This window comes from Phyllostomus discolor, chromosome 5 (assembly GCF_004126475.2).
Source record: "Phyllostomus discolor isolate MPI-MPIP mPhyDis1 chromosome 5, mPhyDis1.pri.v3, whole genome shotgun sequence".
Classification (NCBI taxonomy): Eukaryota; Metazoa; Chordata; class Mammalia; order Chiroptera; family Phyllostomidae; genus Phyllostomus; species Phyllostomus discolor.
In genome coordinates, this window is record NC_040907.2 from 152,718,140 (window position 1) to 152,745,200 (window position 27,061).

The window sequence follows — 27,061 nt, forward strand, 5'->3', positions numbered from 1 at the left end:
AACCATGGAAAAGCATGTAGATTTTATTTGATAATTTAAATGTTTTCGAAAATGTGGATAAACAAAAGCGATACTAGGAACTGGATGACAAACATGCTTTTAACGTAGGATTTCCATCCTAGAATGTGACTTTTTCTGAAAAATATTCAGCTTTAGGCCTCTTGGTGCAGACAGGTTCCATGGGAATGTACCAAAAAGAGGCAGGAAAACAGTCCCCACAGGAGACTGTAAATTCTTTAAAAAACTTCACTCATCCGCAGTGAAGTCAAAGGGCTCAAAGTCTTTCCGAAAGCGGCGAGCCAGGGCCGCCTCCTCTTCCTTACTGGTCTGGCACTGCCGCCAGTCAGACTTGTCAGGAATATTGAGGATGGCTTCACTTGCTAGAACCTCCCTGCGGAAAAAACACGAGGAAGTCAACAGCATCAGTCTGAAACCACCCTCTCGCCCCATCCTCATCCGACAGAGAGCTCTCCTCAACGTCACCCGAAGAAGGCATGTGACTTCCTCCGCCTCTACTCATACTGTCTTCTCTTCCCTGAGTGCCATCTCTGCCATTCTATCAAGATCATACCCATTTTAAGTGACCAGCTCAGATCCTACCTCTGTTTCTTTTTTTTTAAAGATTTTATTTATTTATTTTTAGAGGGAGGGGAAGGGAAGGAAAAAGAGAGAGAAACATCAACATGCAAGATAAACATCGAATGGTTGCTGCTTCATGCCCCCAACCAGGGACCTAGCCTACAAACCCTTTTGGTTTGAGGGGCAACACATTCACAACCCACTGAGCCACACCTGACAGTCAGGGCCTGCTTCTTCTTAACCCCCTACATCCCAGTTTCTTCTCTGAACAACCTGAAACTACATTTATTGGTACTTAGAGAGGCAACATGGCTCGGGAGAATGAGGACAGGCCCCAGGACAGAAAGATCAGAGATGATTCCATTCCTAGCTCTGCCACTTGCTGTCTATGACTAGCACAGGTGATTACATCTAAGTCTTGCTTATGAAATACAAAAGAACAGTTTTGTGAGATATGGAGATAACACAAAGCACCAACCAGCTGTGATTACATCCTGCCTTAACTCTAGTTTTGTCATCCCAATTAGAGCATGAGTTAGCTAAGGGCATAGTGCAGAGTCAGGCATCTAGTACCATAATCCACTCTGACTTTCTGCCTCTACTTTTAGGGAATTCAGGGCTACAAAAGCACAATAGCACAGGCTCAGTATCAAAAAAAATAAAAAAACAAGAAGCTACATACAGACACATATACAAGCTAGCTTTTAATTGCCACTGCTTTACATTTATTCATTTTTACTTATTTTGCTGTATTAGTTGTAAATCTGTTCACACATCTATATGGATCATTTCCCACTTTAAAGCTACAATAAATAGAAGAGCTGAAAACAAATTTCTAAGGTCATAGGACCTGAGTGTAATTTCTAGCTGCCTGGGCAAGGCTTGAACCTACTTCTTTGCCTGTAAAATGAAGACAGAACTACCTTTCTTGTACAGCTGGGGCGGTGGGGGGAATCTTTTCATGTATTTTGTTAACTACAAAATGCTCTCTAACTGTAAGTTAGCACATTTACCAAAACACTCAGCCATCATGAGCATAGTATCAGAGAGTCTCTCTTTTGCAGGCTTACGTGCCTGTGTGTATGTCATCACGTGCCTATCATCAGTGTTCACGTCTGCATCTGTTGCTGACGCAACAGCAAAGATAATGTCAAATGTCTGAAGCTTTCAATACAGTTGTTCATTTGTTAATCATCTTTCTGAAAATGTAGACAACTACATCTTCTGGACTTATTCAATGGTGGCAATCTCTTGGAGGCTTTACAAATTAGACCAAGAAAAGGGCTCAAGGTTGACTCAAAGCTCAGTTCTAACTAGGGTGAAAAAACAGCTGCAGACCAGACACCAGCATCAGATAATCTTTCTCCAGATTTTTGATTCCCCTCAATACTCAATCTCTTCTGGTCACCAAATTCCTGTCTTCAGTCTTTGCCTAGTTCATACCACTCCCTGTATGGTGTTGCTGTTACGTTCTGCCTGATAGGAGAAGAAATGAACACACATCCAAAACCTTAGGACCGTGCAGAACAATGAGGGTAAGGCCTCACATTCTGTGGTCCAACAGTCCTGGATTTGCACCCACCACTGTGTGACCATGGACAAACTACCTAACCACTCTCAAGCCATGCTCCAGGAGCTACTATTCATATATAGTTACATTTTACATTTACATTTTAATCCAAATTAATATAAATTAAAAATTCAGTTCCTCGCTCACATTAGCCACATTTCAAGTGCTTAGTGGCCACTTGTGGCTAGTGATTACTGCACAGGACAGTGCAGATTCACGGGGCATTTCCATCACTGGGGAAAGTTCTGTTGGATACTGTTCTAAAGCCTCATCTTCCATACTGGTAAGCTGAGATAACAGTACCTGCCTTACAGAGCTGGGAGACTGGATGAGGCAATGCATATAAAGTTCTTGGCGCAGTGTCAGACACAGAACATCTGTTTAAGGGTAGCTCTCCATTTCCCAGGCTACAACTCTGACAGTCCAATGTCTGCCCTCTAAATCTGTCTCTCAGGCTCAACCTGAAGCTTTTCACCTATCCAACATAAGATCTTCCTTCTCTGAATCTCCAAAATACACTGCTCCTCAAAACTGTTAGGGTACTTTTCACATTACTGTCATATATGTAAATATCTGACTTGCCCTAAGACTATTGCTTCCTTGGGGCAAAAACTGTTTCTTATTTGGCTTTTTATTTAACTGTCCATTCAGCCCACTATTTTGTTCAGAGAAGGTCTAGTAAAAATATATTTAAAATAAGAAACTACACCCTGGCCAGTGTGACTCAGTTGACTGGAGCACCATCTTGAAAATCAAAAGGTCAAAGGCTCGATTCCAGGTCAGGGCACATGCCTGGGTTGTGGGTTTGCTCCCCCATCAGAACATGTACGACAGGCAACCAATCAATGTTTCTCTCCCACAACTGTGTTTCTTTCCCTCTCTTTCTCCCTCCCTTCCCTTCTCTCTAAAATCGATAATCATGTCCTCAGGTGAGGATAAATAATAATAATAAATAAAAACAAAATTTAAAAAACTATACAAACCTTCCAAACTGCAAAGGAAAATTCTTTTTAATTCTGTGGAAAAGCTTCTCTCCTGTGTCAAGTTCAACATAAAAGTACGCTGCTCCTGGCTGTGCAATCTAAAATAAACAGAACTGCATGAGGACACACGATAGTGCTTTAAAAACCTAAAATCCTAGCCCATCTCTTAAAAGCCTCAATTTGGTAAAGAATTCAGAGTAGAAGCACAGAGGACGTCGGCAGCTGTAGGCCGCAAGCCACTCAGGGGAACTAGAATTTAAGGAGCCGACTGGCAGATGCTACAAAGGCCCTCCCAGTGGCACCCGTCCTTCTCAGTTCCTGCCTTAGGAAGTGTCTAATTTCTTGCTCTTCCCTGGAGAGCACTGAGGCATTGCTGTAACACCATCTTTGTCTCCAATCTAATCAATACTCCATGCTCCTGTTCCAAATTGTCACCTGTCTATTCAACATTTTTGGAATGCCTTGACAGTACCTCAGGCTCACGGGTCAGAAAGCAGGTTTTTACTTCTCTCTGAACATCCTTGTCCTTCTGTTTTACCTGCTTGATGTCAGAGTGCTCTGGGATCTCCAGCAGTTCTATCTGTTGCTCCTGTGCCTGGGTAATGAAGGCGTCTTTAATGTCATCAGTGGCGCAGCGGCTGAGTGGCACAGGAATGACCTGGGGTGGGGGTGGGGGACATGAGAGAAATTCTTCATGCAGGTCCCAGGGAGGTCGTGCCTCCTGTAGTTCCTCCTGAAGGAGCAAATCCATCACAGGGGTGGAGAAATACCCCTCAGCAGAGACTCTCCTCAGGCCAGACAGGCCCCATCAGCCTGTCTGTAAGGACTTAAACTTATGAGACAGCCTGCCACATGTGGGAGCCAACTTCCACACGCTGGGAAGGCTAGAGAGTGGTCACTTGGTCATCAAGCCTCTGCCGGCTCCTGTACAATATCTGTGGCAGAGTCAGGCCCATTTGAAAACTTAACAAATGTGCCAAAAGAAAACCACCACAATTACAACAAATTAACCATAACAACCTCCAAATGGCTGAGCTGCTAGCCCCATTCACTGACGCTGGGCTTCACACAGAACACCCAATCTCTTCCAAACTCTACCTATCAAGGCCTAAATCTTTCTTGGAACCCTCCTCACTACCCATTCCTTTTCTAAAACAAGGCACTTACTGTATGCGCAGTTCACTTACACTGACAATGCACGTTCCTGTGAAATCTCTGGAGTTACCACTAGACGCTCTAATTTTTAAACAAACATTATTTAAATACTAATGTGAAAATTCATGTTAAAATTTTAAAATATAAAATATTTAGTTTTGGAGGAATGGTGGGGGATAAGTGCAGACAACTATAATTGCACAATAAAATAATTTTAAAAAATAAGTAAAATATTTAGTTTTTTATTGGAATCAAATACTTAAATATTAATCAAATTAATTACTGAAATTAACATTATTTAAATATTTATCAATATGTAGGCCCCCCTAGGGCCCTTTCCAAGTTCTTCAGCAGAGACCACCTACCTGGAGCTGGAGGTGATGGCTCTTATAATTTCTCTCAAATAGAATACACCGTTTCCCTTGGCTCTTAAAGAACCTCCTCAGTGTAGCTTTGTATTTCTCCACCTCTTCCACCACCTCTGCTGAAAGGTCCACCACTGACTGGTAGTGTCCAATGGGCAGGATAAGGACATGGTCATCAGACAGGCCTCCTTTGGCCAGGGCAAGGTAGCACTGAAGATGGAGCACACAGCAGCGAAACATCAATACTGCACATGTGATCCTTCAAGGAGAGAAGCTTATACAAAGAACAAGCTAGGGGGAGTGGAGAAGAGCTGAAGAGGCTATTAATAGAAATTCTCCAACTTTTAAAAATCTGATTTAAAGATTACCACAACAGTGTTCTCAAGTACCTGCTGAAGAATGAGATTAGATGCACAACAAATTTCTTTGTGAGCATCAAAGATTTGGGAGCAACTGATCACCACAAAAACAGCCTTTTGGCTTCATACACCAGAGCTGAAAGGGACCAGGACAACAAACAGGCTCTGAACTTGAAAACAGTTTTTCAGTTACTATCACCATCAGCCACAGAAAGATAACACTTCTGATTTCAAAATGACCACTCTCCCTACAGCAACATCCAGTCTAACCCCAAATACACCCCCAACTCACAAAAAGGACTAAGGTGACATGATTGGCATATAATGTCCCTACACCTTAACCTGCTGACTAACCTCTACAAAGTGGAAGCAAACATATTGCCTAATGGGGTGGATAGTAGAAGGAGAAACCTCAAACTCAAGTATATCCAATAAGGTAGAAAATCATGGTTCCGACAGCGGATGGTGGCAGCTAAACAGCAACTAAAAACATTTCTGTCAAAACCCAAACGTGTAAAACTGCTCTACCCTCAGACATTCGTTGAAGGAAAAAACATGGTAAGTAGAGAAAAGCCAATGTACACCAATGCGGGACGGTGAAGGTACCAGAGCTTCCGAAAGAACAATCCGAAATATACTATTAGTGTGGTGGGTACCAAGTTAAGGCTGATGGAAAGAGCCATTTATTTTTTATTTACACTGAAAAAGTCCAACAGAACGACAGCACAGGCAGTGGGAACGAACAAAGGCAGGACCGCCCATGCCCTGCTTGGCAGAAAGGATTGGGCACATCCACAAAGTTAATTTTCCAGATGACTAAAGTTCATCTAAACTTAATAAGCACTAAAGCATTTTCTTAATTTTTACAATAACCATTTTTTGACTGTTTCTTTTAAAGCTTACTCTACAAGCCTGCGTCCTCTAGACTTTTCTTTATGTCAGAGGGTCACCACCACAAACAGCAGTTTTTATGATGGAATATTACTTAACAGTAAAAAGAAATGGAATACTGATAGATGCTACAATATGGATCTATTCAGTACATTGAGGTAACTGAAACTTTCTGGTCTAGACTAACTAGCAATCTCCTTCCTCCCTTTCAAACTCTCACCTAATCTGTTCTGTACTTGAATTATCTCTGTCATCTCAAATGTATGAATAGGCCCTGAATGAATGCTTCCACTATACTAAAATGTATGGACTCTGAAGAAGTTACTTTGGACTCTTAGCAGCCTTCCCCTCCTTTTACCCATTTGTGGCCACAGGCCATTGGCATAGTTCTGTGTGTGTCCCTTGAGGAAAGCCAGAGGGGGAAAGTAATGAAAGGAGATGAAGAGGAATAGATGTAGAGAGGGGACTCCAAGTCCTCTGCCAGACACCAAAGATCACCAGAGGTTGCCAACAGGTTTCCCCCAGACAAAGGACAGTGTAGGGAAGCACAGACCCAATTACTAGGTAGGTGCTAAAATCCTCATGTGGCCTCCTAATTGGGGGGCTGGGCTGAGCCACAATCAAGACCTAGGATGCTTTCTGCTCCTCTAGCTTCAGGGCTAGGTGAGAAACAAACAGGTTTCCTCCATTATCCCCTAGGCTCATGCCCTGGGTGGCAGAAAGGTGATGGGAATAGAAAGGTCATTTCTCCCTGAGGCCTAAAGCAGCACCTCTTTACCTGCATGGCATTTTGAACCTACTGAAGCTTCCAAAAGAGAAGGCGTTCTCGAGCCTGCCTTACCATTCAATGTGTGAGGAAGAGAAGAATGGCATAAACTAATCCACAGAGGAAAACAAGGGCCAAAAGAGAGAACCCAAAAAGGGCATTCCTATAAAAGCAAGAGCTTTTCGAGTCTGCTCTTCTCACTGAAGAGTTCATCCACAGCTTCCACTGTCCAACCGTGTGAGCCCATCAGCACTCCCCTGAGAGACAGAAGTGTGCCAATAACAACATAAAAATTAAATGTAAAAGACTGGGGCTACTCAATCTCAAACAACAAAGGCAGGAAAGAGATGTGACCTAAAGTGTAAGATGAAACTGACATTCTAGTTGGTCAGTATATATAGAAGGCCACACACAATAAAGGATCCTCAGATTCTCAGGGTAAGTTGAGGAAAAGGTCACACTCAGAAACCAAAATTAAAATAAATCAATGAAAAACGGACTAAAGTTTCTGTCTGTCGAAGCACCACGCACTGAGAACTGGTTGTAAATATCCACCTCAGGAGCCTCAGCAAACAGTTAATTCTAGCCATGAGTGACGGGTGTAACTGCAACCCTGAAAATCAAGCTTTTTTCATTCTAAGTGAATGAAAGGGGACCTAAGTCTGTATGGATCCCAGTGGAATGTGGGTCAAAGACTAGCATTAAATTCAATACCAAACTGAGGTCTGCTCAAGGAAAAGTACCTAGGGAAATCTGAAATAGAATCACTTTACTGTGAGACATACACGCTTCATCCGAGTCCACAGCCTAAGTAAGATTATCCTCAAGATCACCCAGTTCTCATAGTCTGACTCAGTGCTTACCAAGCAACCTTGTAATTATTACTTGGTTCCCAGACACTCACACCAGGAATGTGGATATGGGGATTCCTGTCACTAGGAAGTTATGTCCTCTACTACTAGGCAACAGTGAGAATTTCTTGCTTTTTAGTAGTATGGAATAAAAATATAGAGTTCAAAAAGGATCTAAAAGCATCACCTTCGGAGATCCACACCTATTTATCAGACAGGGAGGAAGGCGGGGAGCAGCCTTGTGAAATTGGCACTACAAAACCGCAGAACTGCCATAATGAAAAAGACGGACAATAACAACTGGTGAAAAGGTGGAAAAACAGGACCCCTTATATACCTGCTGGTGTGAATATAAGGTGGTACAATCACTTTGGAAGACAGCATGGCAGTATCATAAAAGATTAAAACTTAATTCCATTCCTAGGTTTCCCTTCAAGAGAAGTGAATACGAACGTCCACACAAAGACACGTGTGCAAATGTTCACGGCAGCATTATTCCTAATGGCCATAAGGTGGAAATAAGCCAAATGTCCACTTACTGAGAAATATACAGACAAAAAGTAGTATGTGTCTACACAATGGAATATTACTTAACAGTAAAAAGGAATGGAATACTGATAGATGCTACAACATGGATGAACCTCAAGAATATTACGTAAAGAAGCCAGACACAAAGATCACATATTCTACGATTCCACTTGTATGAACTGTCTGGACAAGGTACACCCATGGAAGCAGAGCACAGACTAGTGGTTGCCTGGGGCTGAAATGGGGAGTAACTGGAAAAGGGCACGCCGGAACTTACAGGAGTGAGAGGCCTGTTCTGAAACTGTCATGGGTGCACACCTTGGTGAGCTCACTGACAACTATTGAATTGTACACTGACAGTGGGTAAATTTTACAACATGTATGCTGACTCGATAATGTCACAGAAAACAAATGGGTGTCTCCTCCTCCGTAAAAGATCCATGAAAGTAACTTACGTGTGTGCCAATGTTGACCACCAAATGCTTTTCCACTTCAGGGCTGGCAAGGCAAAACCAGCAGGGTCCTGGAGGCTGAGCTTCAGATGGAAGAAAGCCAGATGTTATTACAGTCCAAACACTCCAGCATATAACCACCCTGGTCTGATCTTCTTGCCCTGCAAACACTGTATACCAAGACAGCATGGCTGCAGTGGGCTGGGCCTGCTGTGCTCCACTACGCCTCCTACCCCATCACCACTATCGATGAAACTAAACCTTCGTTAGAAAAATCTTGAATTTGTAACCATTCCACACGTAGGTGATCCACGAGTGACAACCACACATTGACTGAAGTAGCACATAACTGGCAACAGGCTGCAATGAAAGAACACTGAACTGGGTGTCAGGAACCCCAAACTTAGTCCCAGCTTAGCCACATGCCTGGGTAGTAAGTTTTCCCAAGGTCAGCTCCTTCATCTTTGATATGAGGGGGTAGATAAAAAGGATCTCAATGAAATAGTCTTAAAGTCTTTTCCACCATTTTGATTATGCTATTACTTTATGAACCTACATTAGTTTTCATAGGCTCTTTAGCTCACGTTTTACAGACATGAAAGGAGCTGGGCCCGTAATTCTCATAGAACAGTCTCAGACAGCCTCAAAATCAAGTCGTCTTTGCATTATTTCATTGTTATTATTGTCCTAATGACTCGCTGCACAATTCCCACTGCCAGAAGAGGCTCTCTTAGTGATGCTGCTTCCCAAACAAGACCCGAAATGAGAGCGGTCGCTCACACAGGAGACCCCTGGAGCCGGGGTACTTACGAGGTTTCCGAGGCTGCTTTGGGTGAGGGGAAGACTTGCTCTCTCTGCCTGTGGATGAACGCTTCCTCCCCTGCCTTTCATTCAAGTCAAAGAAAAATTGACAGGCTGACTCTTCCTGGAATGGCCAAAGGTAGGACAGTAGATGTTACTAAACTAACCTCTAGACAAGTACAAAACATTCACATCCAAAGGAACATTCCTGCCAATGTAATGTCTATCTTTTCTCCCAGCCCTTTCTGCCTATTTTGGCAGAGATGTCTGGATTCTCAGTCATACTTCTCAACACCTACCGAACTGCCACCAAACTCATCTCTTTGGAAAAGCAAGTTCAAGTCCAAGTTATAGAGCAATTCTTGCCTAAAATAACAGTATCAATTCATCCAAATTCCTTTCCCTTTCTCTCTCAATGCAGTCCTGTGCTTCACAGCTCAAAGAACTCTAACTGAGATTTAATTAAAAGATAAGAAGATTGCTCATAAAGAGAAAAAGTCTCAGAAAGCACACTAATTTCCCCCTCACTTGACATTCCTTGTTGTAGTGAGGGGGAAATTAATTTCAGGAAAGTGTGCTATTCAGAAATTTCTTCAGAGTGAATCCTCTTCACCTACTAGCACTCCCTGTAAAATCACAGATTACACTGCTACCAAGCAGTTGCTGAATCCCTGACTGCAAAGCTAGAAATAGAGAATCAACTTTGGGTTTAAAAAATTAAAAAAGACAAACTATAAAACTGTTAAGCCCAAACTACAATTAAAAACAATAACAACAAAATACTAAGCTTACTTAAAATTTAAGGCTTTCTAAACACCACCATGATTTCCTGGGGGGCGGGGGGCAGTATTTAGATTCTAGGAATTAAACTTGTCTCACAAATTAAACTATAACACATGTAAGGAGCAGTCCTGCCCAGAAATGCCACCTCTCAATCAGAACATACCTCGGGGGCAGGAATTTGTCTTCCCACAGATGCTTCCTTCCCAGATTTTCTGTAAGGGTTTTCCGTGACATCTGGAGGCTGTTTTACCAGTTCTGCGGCATCCATTAGTTTCATGGGGACAATGCTAAATGCATAAAGGTACTTTGGAAAAAAAAACAATACAATAACATTAATGGAAATACTGTTTATCCAAATGTAGTTGATCTATTTTATTGTAAAGATTTCACAGAGATTTGGCAAATGTTTCTCTTCAGATTTGCTTCTGAAACTAAGCAAAATTTAAAAAGCAGCAACTGGCCATCTGTGGCTCAGAGAATGCCTAGTAAATCAAATGCCAATTCAGTGATCTCTGCAGGGGCTAACCAAGGGCTGGCAAGTAATAAGCAACAAACCAAAGTTCCCACCCTTCCACAAAGCAACCATCACCACAAAGCCCAAAAGGAACTGCTCCACAAGCTTTGAAGACAAACTGCTCCGACGCTGAATCCTGTACCTTCCTGCACTTCGTCAGCAGAATCACGGCGCTGCCATTCCTTTTTCTAATGAAACCTACACCGGACAACTTAGCATTTCCCTCTGACATGATACAATTTCTGCTGTCTATGCTGGTAAAGTTTCTTAGGGACTGGTAGCAAAGAGGTAAGTGGTTATGTGAATACCTACAATCTCAGACTAATTATGCAGTAATTGAGAACTTTAGATGAAATGTGAAGACGCTTAACCTCACTACTGATCAAGGAAATGCAACTAACTGAGAATGATACACCATCTTCATCTACCACTTTAACAAAAATTTTATACCACCTAGTGAGAATGTGGATAAAAAACAAACTCATACATACACTGCTGGTGGGGGTACAATGGAACAAAATTTTGAGATGAATTTAATAATGCTTCCCATAGTTCAAAATGTGCTATTCTCTGACTGAAGTATATAAGTTGCTTAGGGCTGAGGCCAACACATCCCTGAAAGTAAAGCAAGACTGCAAATACTATGAGTGATATTCAGTCTTTAAAAGGCAGTAAAAAAAAAATTAGAAACCTAAACTTGCTAAGAATGCTTTGGGGTTAAAAGCTTAAGATACTATGGAAAAGACAAAATATGTATTTGCTTATCTTTTGCATGTACATTGCTTATGGCATGTTACAGCGAAAAAAATCTCCAGATTATTTATCCATATTCCTGCTTGACCAATTGTTCTGATCTTATTAGCTGTCTCAACCCACAATATCCTGCTTTGGGCCCTACAGAAATCAGAGGCGCTCTCAGTGAAGTAAGAAAAACAGTGCACTTTTTTGGTAATAGTCTCGTTCATTCACCTGTACTGTTTTCCAGGACAAAGACAAGATTCCAGGTATCACTAAGATGTCTCAAAGCCAAGGAGGGCTTAAGTGAATCCTTGGGAGGATTTTATTATTTCTGCTAAAAAAAGTTGCTAAAATAAGCAATGTAAGATTACCTTCTGAGGGCAAACTTATGAACACCCACAAAGACAACCACATGGACATGGGAAAAAATATCATTCATTTGAAATTTTGTCTTTGTTCCACTGGGCCTATTTTTCCAAACACTTGTCTAAAATCTCCTACAAAGAACCCAAGAAAACCTGACCTTTTACTACCACATCTTTACAGAGGAGCCGCTGAGAAGCTGGGGCACTGTGGCTGAGAAGAGATCTGAATGCTAAACTGGGAAAGAGAAACATTTACCAGGCAGGCAATGATTATCAATCTACCCCTAAATATTCAAATCTTTACCTTTTTCTTTTCTGGATTTCCAACATTTGCCAAAGCTATGAACCTGGTGGCATGCTGTGCATTTTCTTGCAGAACAATGTGGTTTCTGCAATACAGTTGAGAGGTAACAGGTTACCAATAAACTTTACTTCTTACTTACAATGATAAACTGTGTGGACTCCATGGGGCTGTGAAAGGGTCCTGAGTCCATCACCACCAGTAACATAATCTCAGATGTTACCTGTCCATCCAACAGGGTAATCATCCCTACCTCCCAGAGCTGTTGTTAGGGGAAAATGACATCACAAATCTGAAAAGAGTAAGAACTCCAACTTTTGACTTTAAAAGAGTTGTAAAATTGGCATCATGTTGATAATTGCTAAGGCTAGGTGATAGGTACAGGAAGGTTCATTATACTGTTCTCTCTTCTTTTGTGCAATAAAAAGTTATAAAAAACAAGTTTCAAATAGTCACATGTAGGATTTCATTTTTCTAGGAGAAATATAAAAGTATGAGTGTCTATTTTTCATTGAAAAAATATCGGTACTGCATATACCAAAATATATATTTTTAAAGATTTTATTTATTTATTTTTAGAGAGAGCAGGAGGGAGGGAGAAAGACAATGCGTGGTTGCCTCTTGAGCACCCCCTACTGTGGACCTGGCCCGCAACCCAGGCATGTGAGTGGAAGGGGAACTGAACTCGTGACCCCAGGTTTGCAGGTCGGCACACAATCCACTGAACTACACCAGCCAGGGCACACCAAAATATTTTTTATCTTTTTTATGTTTATAAGTATTCTACATTAAGCAATTTATTATTTTTAATTTTTTAAAAATTATGACTTACACATATTTTTTCTTTTTCATGAGATGACCATTAATATAAATGCCAATGCTTAAGAGTTCTTTCCTTTCTTCATATTGTAGATATTTCCTGAATCTACCACATAATATAACTGTATTTTAAAATATCTCGTGCACCACTTTATATAAATACACAGATACATGTTTTATGCTCCCAGTATTGAAAGAAATAAACCAAAATACAGTCTGTCTGTGACAACTTGTTTTAAAGAGAATAAGCACATTCATATTTGGTAAATGGGAATGTCAATATACGGTGAGCATCATGCTGTCTCATGTGTAACTTTCTCCCACTTTCAAAATGGTTCAAACAAGTTTATTCATAATGAAATGGAATCTTTAACAATACATAAAGACAGTAAGGAATATCCTGCAAAGTGTCTTTCTTAGTGCAAGCAGTGACTAGTGCAGTGACCTCAAGAACTGCTAACACTTTCCACTATTAAGCTACATACAGATGTAGTAGGCAAAATAATGACACCCCCCACCCCCACCAAAAAGCCCATGTCCTAATCCCACAGTCTATGAATGTTAGCTTACATAGCAAAGGGAAATTAAGATGACAGATTTAGTCACTTGCTAATGAACTGATCTTAAGATAGGGAGGTGACCCTGGATTACCTGGGTAGACCCAGCATAACCACACAGGTCGTTAACAGTGGAAGAGGGGAACAGAAGACAATCAGAGGGAAATGGCTATAGAAGAAGGTAAGAAGGATTCAAACAGAGTTGCTGGCTTTAAGATGGAGCAGGGGGGCCACGAGCCAAGGGCAGCAGGTAGGTGGTTTCTAGATGCTGAAAAAGGCAAGGAAACCGACTCTCCCCTAGAACCTCCAGAAACAAACACGACTGGGCCAATGATTTCCGTGCCAAACTTCTGGCCTGCATGATAGTGAATCTGTATTGTTTTAAGCTACGAAGTTTGTGATAGTTTGTTAGAGCAGCAATAGAAAACTAATACCACAGGGAAATTGCAAGTACAGATAAAAAAGTTGGGAAGATGTTTCCCTCATTATTTTCAAATAAAAATGGTTGACGCAGGATGCTACCTCTGATATTTTTAATCATAAGTAGCTCCTCAAAGAAGCATGACTCACAATACAGGTCTGGCTGGTGTGGCTCAGTGGACTGAGTGCTGGCCTGCAAACCAAAGGGTCACCAGTTCACTTCCCAGTCAGGGTACAGACCTGGGTTGCAGGCCAGAGCGTGTGAGAGGCGACTGATAGATGTATCTCTCACACATCTATGTTTCTCTCTCTCTTCCCATCTCTTGAGATAAATAAAATCTTTTTTTTTTTTAAGATTTTATTTATTTATTTTTAGGGAGGGAAGGGAGGGAGGGGGAGAGACAGAGAGAGAGAGAGAGAGAGAGAGAGAGAGAGAGAAACATCAATGTGCGGTTGCTGGGGGTTATGGCCTGCAACCCAGGAATGTACCCTGTCTGGGAATCGAACCTGGGACACTTTGGTTCCCATCACACGCTCAATCCACTGAGCTACGCCAGCCAGGGCTGAGATAAATAAAATCTTAAAAAAAAAATACAGGGATATAAAGTATGGACTGACATAATTCTAGATGCAAATGTTAGTGAAGGTTTAACTATATTTTTATTATTATAAATATATGGGGTTTTGGTATAGCTCTGGTTAAAAATTATATGGGGTTTTTTGTTTTTATTTTTTTTAAAACAGCTTTATTAAGAGTTAATTCAAGTACTATACAATTCACACATTTAAAGTATGCAATTCAATAGTTTTTAGCATATTCACAAAGCTATCAACATCACTAATCTAGTTTTAGGACATTTTCATTACTAAAGAAGGAACCCTGTACCTATTAGCAGTCACTCACCATTTCCCTCCAACTATCCCCAACTTACCCACTCTCTCTAACAGATCTGCCTATCCTGGACATTACATTTCAATGGAATCATATGTGATCTTCTGTGTCTGGCTTCTTTCACTCAGAGTAATGTTTTCAAGGTTCACTCATGCTGTAGCATATATCAATATTCCATTCCTTTTTCTTCCTGAACAACTCCCCATTAGCATGGGGTCCCTCTTTGTATTTACCCATTCATTAGTGATGGACATTTGGGTTGTTGCCACTTTTTGGCTGCTATAAATAATTATGGGCCCTGGCTGGCGTAGCTCACCACTGAGCACGGGCTGCAAACCAAAGTATTGCAGGTTTGATTCCCAGCCAGGGCACATGCCAGGGTTGCAGGCCACGGCCCCCAGCAACCGCACATTCATGTTTCTCTCTCTCTCTCTCTTTCTCCCTCCCTTCCCTCTCTAAAATAAATAAATAAATCTTAAAAAAATAATTATGAGTAATGCTGTTATAGTCATTGATGTATAACTTTTGTGTTTTCATTTTGCTAGGAATAGGAGTAGAATTTATGGGTCATATGGTAACGCTATGCTTAACCTTTTAAGAAAATGCCGAACAGTTCTGCAAAGCAGCTGCACCATTTTACATTCCCACCAGCAATGTATGAGGAGGGTTTAATTCCGCCACTGTGCCTTGCCATCACTTGTTATTATTTGCCTCTTCAATTACAACCATCCTAGTGGATGTGAAGTGGTTCTGATTTGGATTACCCTAAAAGCCAATGACATGAGCATCTTTTTACATGCCCATTGGACACTGGTACATGTCCTGCAGAGAAATGTGTATTCAGATCCTTAAAAGCTGAATAGGTTTTTAGTGGTTTGTTCCCATAACCTCTGTTTTTAGTGCATGGTTTTCAGAGGACAAGATTTTCTGGAACACACATATGGAGATAACAGAAAAATCTGTATTACCTATGGATACATCTTACACTGTGGTACTATGGGGAAAGGGCATATTATTTTCTTCTTTTTGCTCAGCTGTATTTTTTTGAACTTTCAACAACACATACGTTACTTTTGTGTCAAAAAATGTTTTTTAAGATTTTATTTATTCGTTTTTAGAAAGAGAGTAGGGAGGGAGAAAGAGAGGGAAAGAAACATCAATGTGTGGTTGCTTCTCACGTGGCCCCTACTGGAGACCTGGACTGCAACCCAGGCATGTGCCTTGACTGGGAATTAACTAGCGTCCCTTTAGTTCACAGCCCGTGCTCAATCCACTGAGCTATACCAGACAGGGCTGTATCAAAAATTTTTTAATAAATTATTTAACTTAACTCTATCACTTATAAGTCACTGGTTTTATTTTCTCTGCAATACATCCTTTAAAACTCCACCTTCAAACTCAAACTAAAAAAAGTATCAGTCGATACAAGTTCTTGATTCTCAAATTGAAATACTTCTAAAATGATTATACTGAGATTAAGACTATACAGAGTACTTTTTGACCTGAACAAAGCAGGAGTTACTGTGTTACATCAAGCAATGATGATTAAACAGCATCGCTACTTCAGACCCTCAAACCTTTAAGGGGCTCTACATAGTGCAATCCCTTATTTCAAATTAGGAAAAATAATCTCAGAGAAGTTGAATGATTTGAGAGTCACTCATTACAGGCCTGAGTAACTAAAAAGAACCGAGATGGTATATGGCCAAAATGAACATGAGAAGTTACCACGAAAGATTCAATGCAAATTCTTCAAAAAGAACACAGTGCTACTCACCGATATGGAAGCCTCTCATAGTATGTCTTTTCCAAAGCAGCAAAATGGTATCTTGGTTTCAAGCCTGTGGCAAGACTGGAGACCAAAGCAGAGCCACATTTTTTGGTATCTACTTCTCCCTAGTAAAGAGAAACTCAGTCATCTTAACAGTCCTGAGAGTAACCAAGAAATGGGGGGGGGGGGGAAGACACTTTGAAATGTCTTCGAAATCTGTATGTGGATACAAACATGGGCAGAATTTGCACAGCAGGTTCCACACTATGGCAGTTGGAGAATCTCAAACATACAGGGAAACTGGGCTATTGTGAATGCAAAAATAGGAACAACGGCCAGAAGCCAGAGGTTAAAAGGCAAGTCCTCCATACTAATACCCAAAATGGGGTTTATTAAACCCATTACAATGCTGTTTGGAAAGTAAGCTCTCTTTCTGAAGCCCAGAGACTGTGCTTCTATAATATGCTTTGTTGTGCACCTCCAGTTTGGACAATGCAGATCGTCAACGCACAAAACAGAACTTAAAGCTAGCTTTCAGAGCCCCTAGGACCTACAGAATACTCGGTGTGGAATAGTCAAGGCCTTTATCACATAAGCATGCAATCCTTTATTTTGCTTCAGTTCAAGAAGCTGAGGTTTGTGGAAGGCACACCACGCCCTTGTTATAAAGTTTGCCAAAAGTTAGGCTTGTTTCCAGACCATCTCTAGCTTCCATGAACAATCAACTATGTGATCTCTCATCCATAATGTTAATCATGGACTCTAAGAGAAGGTTCCAGCTGGAAATCAATTACCAAGGTTAACTTTCCACTAAGCAAAGCAAGAACTCCCTTGAGCCTTAACTTGCCTCTTTCTGGATTCTGAAGGGCAAGAAATTGGGCCTTGAGATTAGTTGTGTTACCTTAGGTAGTGGTGAACTATACTGTTTTCTTTTCCCTATTACTTGTCTTGTAAGGTTACTTATAAACTTGGAACAAAATCTTTTTTTAGCACCCCAAAATGAAGGAGGCTTTCTCCTCCTCCTTCCTTACAGAGCATCACGTCTTTCTTTCTCCCCTCCATCATCAGCTAAGCAGTCCTCTGGATCTTCCCTAGCTTCACTGTTTGTTCTCTGAGCTGCAATCAGCACTGTCCCTTGTGTTCTAGGTGAAGAATAACCCTGGGTTTGTGGAAGGGGGAGAGAACTTTGTCCTTTTTCCTTACAACATCCTTCCTGACAATGCCTGGAATCTTCCTGGCCTATTTGGTCATAGACACACTGTGCTGAAGTGGCAGGGAGTGCTCTACAAGACCCTTTTCTGGATCATCACTGAGAACTCTGCATCCATCGATTGGTATTCACCTCTAAATGCATTCTGACATTTCCCTTCACTGAAGGTCAGCTGATGATTTCCGCCTCACACACAAACCTTTCCAGGTCTTCCTTAGGCTTCTTTCCACCGATATAGTATTTTCTAATTCATGATAGCTACTGGGGTACACCCTCTTCTACACTGCTTATAAAAATGTTAAGATCAAGCCCTGGTTGGTGTAGCTCAGTGGATTGAGCATGGGTTGCGAACCAAAGGATCGCCAGTTCAATTCCCAGTCAGGGCACATGCCTGGGTTGCAGGTCAGGTCCCCAGTGGGGGCCACGTGACAGGCAACCACACATTGATGTTTCTCTCCCTCTCTTTCTCCCTCCCTTCCTCTCTCTCTACAAATAAATAAAAAGATACAAAAATTTTTTTTTTAAATATTAAGATCAAATGCTACAGTGAGCCCCAATGCGCACTGGGTTTCACATTAAAGGTTTCACATTAAAGAAGTACCAAGTTTTCAACATCTCATTTCCTATCTTTAGGTTTTTAGATCACATTCTTTGATCCCATAATGATTTAAAAAAATACTTTAATAGCCAAAAAGTTATAATCTGGAATGGAAGGAAAGAAAATACAACTGCAGAGCTGCTACATGATATAAACCTTTTTGCTGAAAATTAGTGAACCTCAAAACATATTGACAGGAGGCTTGAGCAAGGGAACCTGAAGCAGAAAATATCATTTAAAGAACCATTAATTCATAATTAAGGTTTCAGCAATCTCAGCTGTGAATCAAGCTTTCATAAGATCAACTTTTGCTTTGGTCAGTTAATATAGCTTTAAATATCTTGAAAAAAATTCACAAAAAAATTTCTACTGAAAAGTTTTAAGAGATGAAATACTTAATACAAAGAACAAAAAAGCTCAAATTAAGCCAGTGCAATTTGCTTGTAAAAGTGCCAGCTGAACAAGTATTACTCACAGAAGAATTCCCAAAGTTCCCCACATACTTGGGCCAAGGGGAGGTGAGCAAGATATCAACACCCTTAAACTGGGGTATGGCACACAGCATTGTTCTCAGAGAAGACACATCCTTGGGACTGAAACTGTAACTCGGGACGGGCTCGTTTGAGGACTCTGTTCCGCTGAGGTACACAATCTGCAGCCCCGAGCTTCCAGTAAACACACCTTTCCGACCTGTGTTCAAAGAAAAATGGACAAGTTTTAGTCAAAACTGCAAAATGAAATGTCAATATGGTGGTGAACATCTCTCTGCAGGCCAGGACTCTCCCACCTCCATGCCTCCCTACATGTCTGAATGCATGGAAACTCCCAGATCCCCCTCTGGCTGCTAGACGCCATGTTGGAGGCTACATCAGTATTCCTGCTCGGTACAGCATCCCTCACCGCTGGAGCCCCCAGCTGGCCTATTTACCCCAGTGCTAATGGAAACAGCTGGAAAGCACTAATTAAGAGAAAGGCTTTCTGCCTTCTAGAGGAGATTCTACACAGATTAAAAGAAACCCAGACACCTGGATATAGGGAGAGTCAATTAAAAGAAAATAATGACTGCAGTTCGGAGGAAGGTAGAGTCTAGAATAGGTATGTTCTTCATGCAGGCAGCAGCTACCAACTGAAGGAGAACATTTCAAAGGGAAAAATCAGAGACTCTACCCTTTTCTAAATTCATTCCTGGCTTGTGTCTTCAAGACCTTACTCCATCAATTTTCGCCTTCCTTTCATCTACAGAGTCTCTGCAACTGCTTCTTCCCATTCAGGAAATAGAATATTAAACATACTAATTAACATACATACTAATAAAGACACATGCTGATTAATAAACATACTAATAAAGGAACACACATACTAATTATAATGAAACGTCCTCCTCTTCAGTTTCAAATCTTCAGTTTCAAGAGCAGTCTGTCCTAAGTGTTTACCTCTTAGTTCCTTAACCCCCTGCAATCTAAGAGTTTCCCTCTCCCATCATTCTCTTAAAGGCCACTAATCACCACTGGTCTATTTAGGGAACTGTTCTCTCCTAACTTAGTCTATGAACTAGATAGAATCTTTACCTCTCCCAAGCCTCCTCGAATTACTGTCACCTCCCTGCCTGCCTCCTAGGTGAAGATATATGCCCCCACCACAAGATGCTGTCATCTGCCTGCTTCCCTTCTCATGTTTCTTACTCAACAACCCGATCCTCTTCTCGGCTTCTTTTCTCCTCCTTATGAGGCCGGTTCCCTAAAATCTACACTCTTCAGCACCAACTTGTTTATACACTCTGGGGAGACCACGTCCCACTATATGCTGGATGTTCTGCCAGCACTTCAAGCTCAGTATTACACATTCACTATTAAGTTCATTGTTCACTCCTCCTACTGGATCCCAAAAAATCTTTCCCAGAAATAACCCAAATACCTCAGCTGCCCTTTCCACTCCTGGCACTAAATCCGCATGGTAAAACAGCTGTCGCAAATATCTACAGCAGTGGTCTTAATCCAAATGTAATAAGTACAGTGAGAGCTGCAGTCAATCAGGCCCATGTTAAGCTACAGCAAAGGGATTTCCAAATGTGTATCTCGCTACTGTGGTTAAAAACAAATAAAAATCTGTCCTCAATTTTTTGCCTAGAAGAGCCCAAGACGACTGAAATACGATGAAAATGCTTATAGGATGGCCACAGTCAGACGAAGAGAATCCAATAAAGGCCAAGACAGGCTAGGGCAGGGAGGGAGAAGGAGGACATTTACAACAGAGAAAATGTAAGAGCTTTCCAGAGAACTGAGAGGCCAGAAAGGGGGAAATATGACAGTGGTGGAGCCATTTTAGGGAAAAGTGAGCTGAGTGATCCAAGAGGCCGCAGGCTGACAACGGGTGAAGGGAAAACGAAATGGCCAAATGATGAGAAAAACCACTGAGAGAGATGCAGGGCAGGTGGGAGGGAACAACTTTAATCTGGAATTAGAAGAGCAGACCTGGAACAGGAAAAGGACAAGGGAGTGAAAAACTCAAGGATCAGCACAAAAAACGTCAGTTTGCAAAAGCTCAGTGAGAGCTAGAGCTACAGCTAGTTAGGAACCTAGTAAGTAAGCTGCATGTTATATAGTGAGACCATAGACATAGATCTTTTTAAACATAATATATACCTTAAATTATATATACCCTGTAGTCAAGTCAATTTATTCCTCTGTTTGGCTGAAAGAGTATACATCTGGTTATGGGAACACAAGGAGACTGGAGGGAGGAAAGCCAGACCACAAAGGGAAAAAATGCTGTGGTCTTAAGGGTACAGGCACAGACTTTGGGAAAGAACCCTCCTGACCCCCATTCTCTCAGGTAGTAATGGCAGAAGAATCCAGCCACAAGTTTTCTAAGAGCCTTGATTATATTCATTAAAAATACCAAAAATATCAACTTACCTAGGTAAGTAATGTTTTCAGCTAATTCACACCCATCAGCATCTTGGAAATACTTTACTGTCTCCTGGTTATTGGCACCCAGCACATATGTCTGAATAGGAGCTAATGAGAGAAGCAGACGTGACACCAGAGTTACCAGATTTGCTTAGGAACTTGAGAAATGCTTCCCCATAGGAAAAATAATCATAGGAAAAACTGGAATATGATCACCTGTTAGGATATCCTACACCCAACCTTATGGTCTGATTATTAAATGATATCACCAAGATGATGAAGTGACACCTTAAAAAGGATAGTCAATGTATAATTACGAAAACATAGACCCTAAAAAGTTTAATTAAAAAAAAAAACACTAATACTGGAAAAATGAAAGAATATACAAGGTCTGTCCAGAAGGTAACCAGCCATGTAATATGAAAAATACAGACATTTAGTAAAGATACAAGATACAAGAAACACTATATACAGGACAATGATGCCTCCCTTTCAAAGTAGGACACTGGGATCTCACCCAGTTCTCTCAGTCACCTCAGCTGCCCTGTTATACTTTCCTGAATCTCAATGGTCTGAAATCTCTTCCCTTTCCATGGTGATTTTAGTTTTTGGAAAAGCCAGAAGTCTCACGGTTACAAATCTGGCCTGTATGGGGGCTGAGTCACCTGGGTGATTTGATGTTTCGTATCAAAAACTCTACACGAGATGTGATGCACGAGTGAGTGCACTGTCATGAAGAAGCTGTCAATCACCTGTTGCCCATAGCTGCAGCCTTCTGAATCATCTGAATTGTTTCCACAGAGGAATGTTTAAGCTTAACACAAAATCGAATGAAGATTTGTTGCCCTACTTGATCCTTTTGAATGGGATGGCCACACAGTACACATGCTTACTCAGTGGTGTCTACTGCCCCCACTAACTAGTACAGTGGGGTCGCCATTGTTTCTGCATGCACATTCCAGTCCACTCTCCTTGGCTGCCAGGTTACATAGATGTTGCGCAAAACTGCTCTCATTATATTGACAATGGCTGGAATTTTTCTGGACAGACCTTGTATATGGTTTCATTTTTTCAATTCCTGCCTACTTACAAAATAATGAGTTTTCTGGAACTAATTCCAACCAAATTCAAAAGGTGAACATTTAGATGCATATGCATCCTTCTGAGACCAATGCAGAGCTCAAAGGGAAATTGTTAAATGACTAACACATGTGAAAAACAACCCAGAAAAAACTGTGTAGTCTTGAAACTGTATTAGAAATCATTTGTTAAACAAAAATAATTCCTATACCTTTTTTGATGCCAGTTTTATATTCCTCCCATTCAGCATCTGGAGCAGAGCCGAAGAAATTTCCTACACACAACAGCAGCTAAAATGAGTTTTTTAAACAGATATATGAGATTCATTTATATCAAATAGTGCATAATTCACAGCAACATTATTCAACTAATTATCCTAATGGTCTCAAACCAAGTTTTTTCCTTAATCAGTTTGCATAATTCTTTAGTAACAATTGTAGAAATTACTAAATTTTGTCTCAGTGACTGTCAAATTCAAGTTGGGGTGGGGACAAGGGGGGTCCAGAGAAAGATGGAGAAATCAACCTTGAAGAAGCCCTCTGTGAAATATAAAACTTTAAATATTAGATACCTTGAGAAATACAGGGCATAAAAAAACATTTCCTGCCTATTGTCTTATTCAACCTTTAACCCAGGGAACACATGATCCCCACACTTAGAATATTCTTCTGTACTCTAGGAGTTTACAGTCTAGGTGGTAACCACACACAACATTTAAGATGCTTTTGTTTGTGAAGCATTTGTTCATGTCATCGGACTTAATCTAATCTACACCAGACACTCATGAAATATACTTGTGCTTCCCAAACCCAGTGGTGAGAATCACTTAGGGATGTTCTGCTAGTCTGCTTTCACATTTGTGTACAGAATTAATGTAACAAGATTGAAATTTTAAAAGTATAAAAAGGTAAACAGGTCTCCCTTACCCCACTACTCTGCAGCTGCTAAGTTCCTATGCTCACAAAAGGTACCCAATCTAACAAAAAAAAAAAAAGTTATGTGTTCAATCAAGAAATGAAAAAAGGAGCCCAATTTTATTTTAGTATGTTGACAATAAAATTAAATTCAGAAAAAGGAAACATCTTACGTCAAAGTTTCCACTTTTCTTCTGAATTGCTCGAACTCTATTGAATAAAACATCAAACTTTCCTTCAACATCTCCACAAGCCAAGCTGCAAACAAGAGATAAACATTAAGGCAATTCAGGAAACGTGAACGAGCCTGCCAGGCCTTCCTGGGTCACGCAGATACGTGATCCAGTCTCTCTTATGTTACCTGAGAGGTGCAGTGCGTGTGAACCGCTATTGACCACTGGGCACTTCACCTAAAGATCTCACCAAGACCTTCAACCTATCATATCTAAAATGCACCTTATCATTTCCTCCAAAGTTGAACCAGCATCCTCCTCTCACTTCCCAAGTTTTGTGGATTGGTCTATCACCAACATGGTCACGGACAGTCAAAACTCTCCCCTCCAGTTACCAAATCCCATGGATCCCTTTGTCCAAACATCATACACATCCCCTCTGTCCTCTTTATTTCCACTGTCATTACCTTAGTACAGGGCTTCAATCATCCACTGAACAAACACATCCTGAACTCTGACATATGCTATGTGCAGTAAGCCAAACACTGTGCTAAGAACGTGTCAGGAGTACAAAGAGGAGGAAAACAGTTCAAGCCTCAGAGTTTACAATCAAGGAAGGGGAGATATTCTGATCATCATAAATTTATACAGGGTGGGGCAAAAGTAGGTTTATAGTTGTTGGTATGGAAAATAATGCAATAATTAATAAATAATATTACAAGAATGTTACTCTGTGCTTTGCAAACTCACAACTGTAAACCTAGTTTTACCTCATCTTGCTTAAAAATGGCTATAAATAGGAGGTACGAGTAAAGTGTTATCGGGCAGGGAGGTGGAAAGTGGCAAGAGCTAAGGTTCATGAGGCAGACTGGCACTAAGTTGTGAAGTAACTTGTCCTATTATTTCATTTCTGAGTTTTACTAATTCTGATTTATATTGTTTTTTTCCACTTATACTGTTTTCTTAATGTCTTTTAACTCATCTTGAAACATATTTCTTATTGTTCTGTCATTATGTCTTTCTGGTGTGCTTTTATTGTCCACATCACCAAACATTTTCAAGCTGGGTAGTGGCGTGAGCACATCTGTTTTAGAAAGATCATTTTAGTAACAGAGTGAAAGGTGGTCTGGAGGAACGACTGCCTATAAGTAAAGTTATCAGTGAAAAGGGCAATGTCAAATGCCACTGGGGAAGAAAGGGACACATGGGAAATTTAGAATTCTGAAGGCCTGAATACAAATGGGAGAGGAGGAGGATGGGAAATGGAGGAGGAGGAATGGAGGAGAGCCACAAGGCTGAGTGATAGACAGCCCTGTAATAAGGCAGGGGCAGCGGGAGAAATATAATGACTCTGGCATTGGATACAAAGTAAAGAATCCACTCACATTTCCTCGAATGCCTTCTCTTCTTCCTGTCCATCTTACATAAAGCCAATAATGTTCTTTCCTCAAAACCATTAAAAGAACTCACTCTACTGCGTGCAGAAGCACAGCCTTCCACAAGTCCCCTGATCTCTTCCCAGAGTTTCTCCAAGTTTCCCTCACAGATGCCTTCCTGTCAATCTGATCACTTCTTTCTCTGCCATTCCCCGGGGTAGTTACTTCTCCTATCAGTCCCGCCCTACCCATCCTGAGTCTAAATTTTTCCCATGTTTCAAATCCCGGCACATCTCTCAAGTCTTCCTGGCCAGGGCAGAAGTCACTCTCAAAACTTCAGAAACCTATAGAGCATTTCAGAGGAAGCTCTGTAATAACCTAGTAAGCATTTTTTATCTGTTGAGCACTACCTCTTCTAGGAAGCCCTCCAGTCCCTATCAGTCACCAATTTCTGGTGCTCCCACAGAATCCTGATCTTCCTCTATCATAGTAGTTCTCACATGGAATTACAATTATTTCTGGGTGAGCCAATGGTTCAGTTTGTACATCACAGGACACCTCAAAATTCATTATCTCCTCATCTGGGCCCTTCTTCCAGTGTTTCCTATTCCACTGAAGAAGGAAGAAATCTTGGACCCCAGCAGTGCTGACCTCTTCTTACAACCAAAATATTTCAAGCCCTGTTGAGTTCATCTCCTTAATAAACCATGAATCTCCCTGGCAGGCGTGGCTCAGTGGATTGAGTGCCTGCCTGTGAACCAAAGGATCCAGGGTTTGATTCCCAGTCAGGGCACATTCCTGGGTTAGGAGGCAGGTCCCCAGTAGGGGGCACGCGAGGGGCAACCACACATTGATGTTTCTCTTTCTCCTCTCCCCTCTAAAAATAAATATTTTTTAAGAAAGGAAAAAAAAAACATGAATCCCTGCACTTTTCTTCTGTCATCACTCTATCTAATCCTAGCTGTCCTTTACTTTGGCTCTAATGTGTTCTCCACATTGCAGTCAGAATCACTTTCCAAGACAAAAAGTTGATCATGCCAAGTTGATATTAAACATTTCAATAACTTTTTTTTAGGGTAAAGACAAAAATATTATGTAAGGCTCAATCCTCACTTCTCGCATTAGGCCAAATACTCCTACTGTACACCCACTCAGCACTGTTAACTTTTTCTTCCTGATGTTCATCATTACTGTAATTTTACACATATCTGGGTTATCTGATTACTGTCTGTTTTTCTTCGCTATAAGCTCCACTGAGGCAGGAACTCCACCGGTGCAAAGTCTCGCACACCGCAATTATTCAATAAATACTTGTCGGATGAATGGAAGTCATCTCCGCGATCCTAGCGCCTCCCCTCCCTCCTCCCTCCACAAGTGTGTGCCAAGGCGGAGGCTCTATCCATCCACCCCGTCTCCCTCTGCCCGGGGCCTACCAATCGGCCCCGCGCCTAGAAACTCTGGTTAGGTAAATGGGGTGCAGGAAGAAAAGAAGCGTAAATGATGCGTCAGGGCAGAACCCAGCAAGGCTTGACAGGGAAGAGGCCTAACACTGGGAACTTCCGCTTCCCTCAGCGAGTCTCTCCACGAGTTCCCCGCTCGGGAGCGAAAACGGCCGGGGACAGAGGCCGGCCCGGCCAGGTGGAGATGTGATCGGAGACCGCAGCCCGCAAAGATGCGAACCGAGCTCTCAAGCCTCCGCCACGCTCCCACCCCCGCCCTTCCCCGCTCCCTTCCCGTCTGGAGAAAACACCCGACGGGTAGAAGCAGGCGCACACACAGAGGCTTCCGATTCGGAGTCACTCACAGGCGCAGCGGTTTCTCAGCCATCGGTCCCCCCACCGAAACACGGTTGCGACCACCTCCAAAAACTAGGACGCCGAAGCGCACTCCTCCGAAAGATGCGCCCGCAGCACAATGAGGACGTCAGCACACCTCGACCAATGAAGGCTCAGTTATCTACGGCGAGCGCCGAGGGCCCGCAGCTTCTCGCAATCAGTTTCTTCTCAAGGCGGAATTAAGTGAAAGGAGAAATGACAAAAAGGAATCCCATTTTGCTTTTTTATCTCGGGACAACTGAAGTGACTGAGTTGCTAGAAAGTTCCCAGCACAATGTTGGGCCTATCCTAAAGCCTAACAACATTATGCTAGTAAGCAAGACACTCCCTCCACACGTCATTTTCATAGGTGTTGAACCTGTCAAAAGTTTTAAAAAAATGGCTATTGCCTTCAAGGTGCACAATCACTTTTATTCTGAATCATTTCAAAGTAACGTGGAGACATCGAGAATACCTCTGAGTGCATTCCCTAAAAATAAGGACCACCCTCCTTAGTCTTAGAAATA

At 41.5% G+C, this 27,061-nt stretch overlaps 1 protein-coding gene and 1 non-coding gene across 5 annotated transcripts; both read right to left on the reverse strand.

Annotated features, from left to right (window-relative positions):
* Positions 1-26,652, reverse strand: CWF19L1 (CWF19 like cell cycle control factor 1). Of its 4 annotated transcripts, none has more exons than XM_028513732.2 (14): positions 26,525-26,652; positions 23,345-23,429; positions 22,469-22,547; positions 21,184-21,285; positions 18,744-18,958; positions 16,467-16,585; positions 12,005-12,089; positions 10,247-10,387; positions 9,310-9,424; positions 8,503-8,582; positions 4,653-4,862; positions 3,671-3,790; positions 3,133-3,230; positions 1-391 (listed from the first exon to the last, which is right to left on the reverse strand). In XM_028513732.2, the coding sequence occupies exons 1-14, from the start codon at positions 26,545-26,547 to the stop codon at positions 247-249; spliced, it is 1,617 nt and encodes a 538-aa protein (XP_028369533.1). In that variant the 5' UTR covers positions 26,548-26,652; the 3' UTR covers positions 1-246. The 4 variants fall into 4 exon arrangements, with proteins under 4 accessions (XP_028369533.1, XP_028369536.1, XP_035883039.1 ...); XM_028513735.2 differs by having other exon boundaries at positions 22,469-22,531; positions 26,525-26,599; XM_036027146.1 differs by lacking the exon at positions 26,525-26,652 and adding an exon at positions 23,184-23,233 and having other exon boundaries at positions 18,772-18,958.
* On the reverse strand, positions 3,983-4,130 carry LOC114498342. The gene has a single exon (XR_003684766.1). It is a non-coding gene; the product is annotated as a small nucleolar RNA SNORA12 (small nucleolar RNA).
* Positions 26,653-27,061: the final 409 nt, after the last annotated feature.

Bases quoted from the DNA above. Each gene is read 5' to 3' on its own strand.
- CWF19L1 (XM_028513732.2), bottom strand. From the start codon at position 26,547: ATGGCTGAGAAACCGCTGCGCCT. The intron at 12,090-16,466 runs GTGAGTAGCACT...ACTGTATTGCAG, and splicing joins TATGAGAGGCTTCCATATCG to AAACCACATTGTTCTGCAAG. The intron at 392-3,132 runs GTTTGTATAGTT...TTTTTTCCGCAG, and splicing joins TTTCCTTTGCAGTTTGGAAG to GGAGGTTCTAGCAAGTGAAG.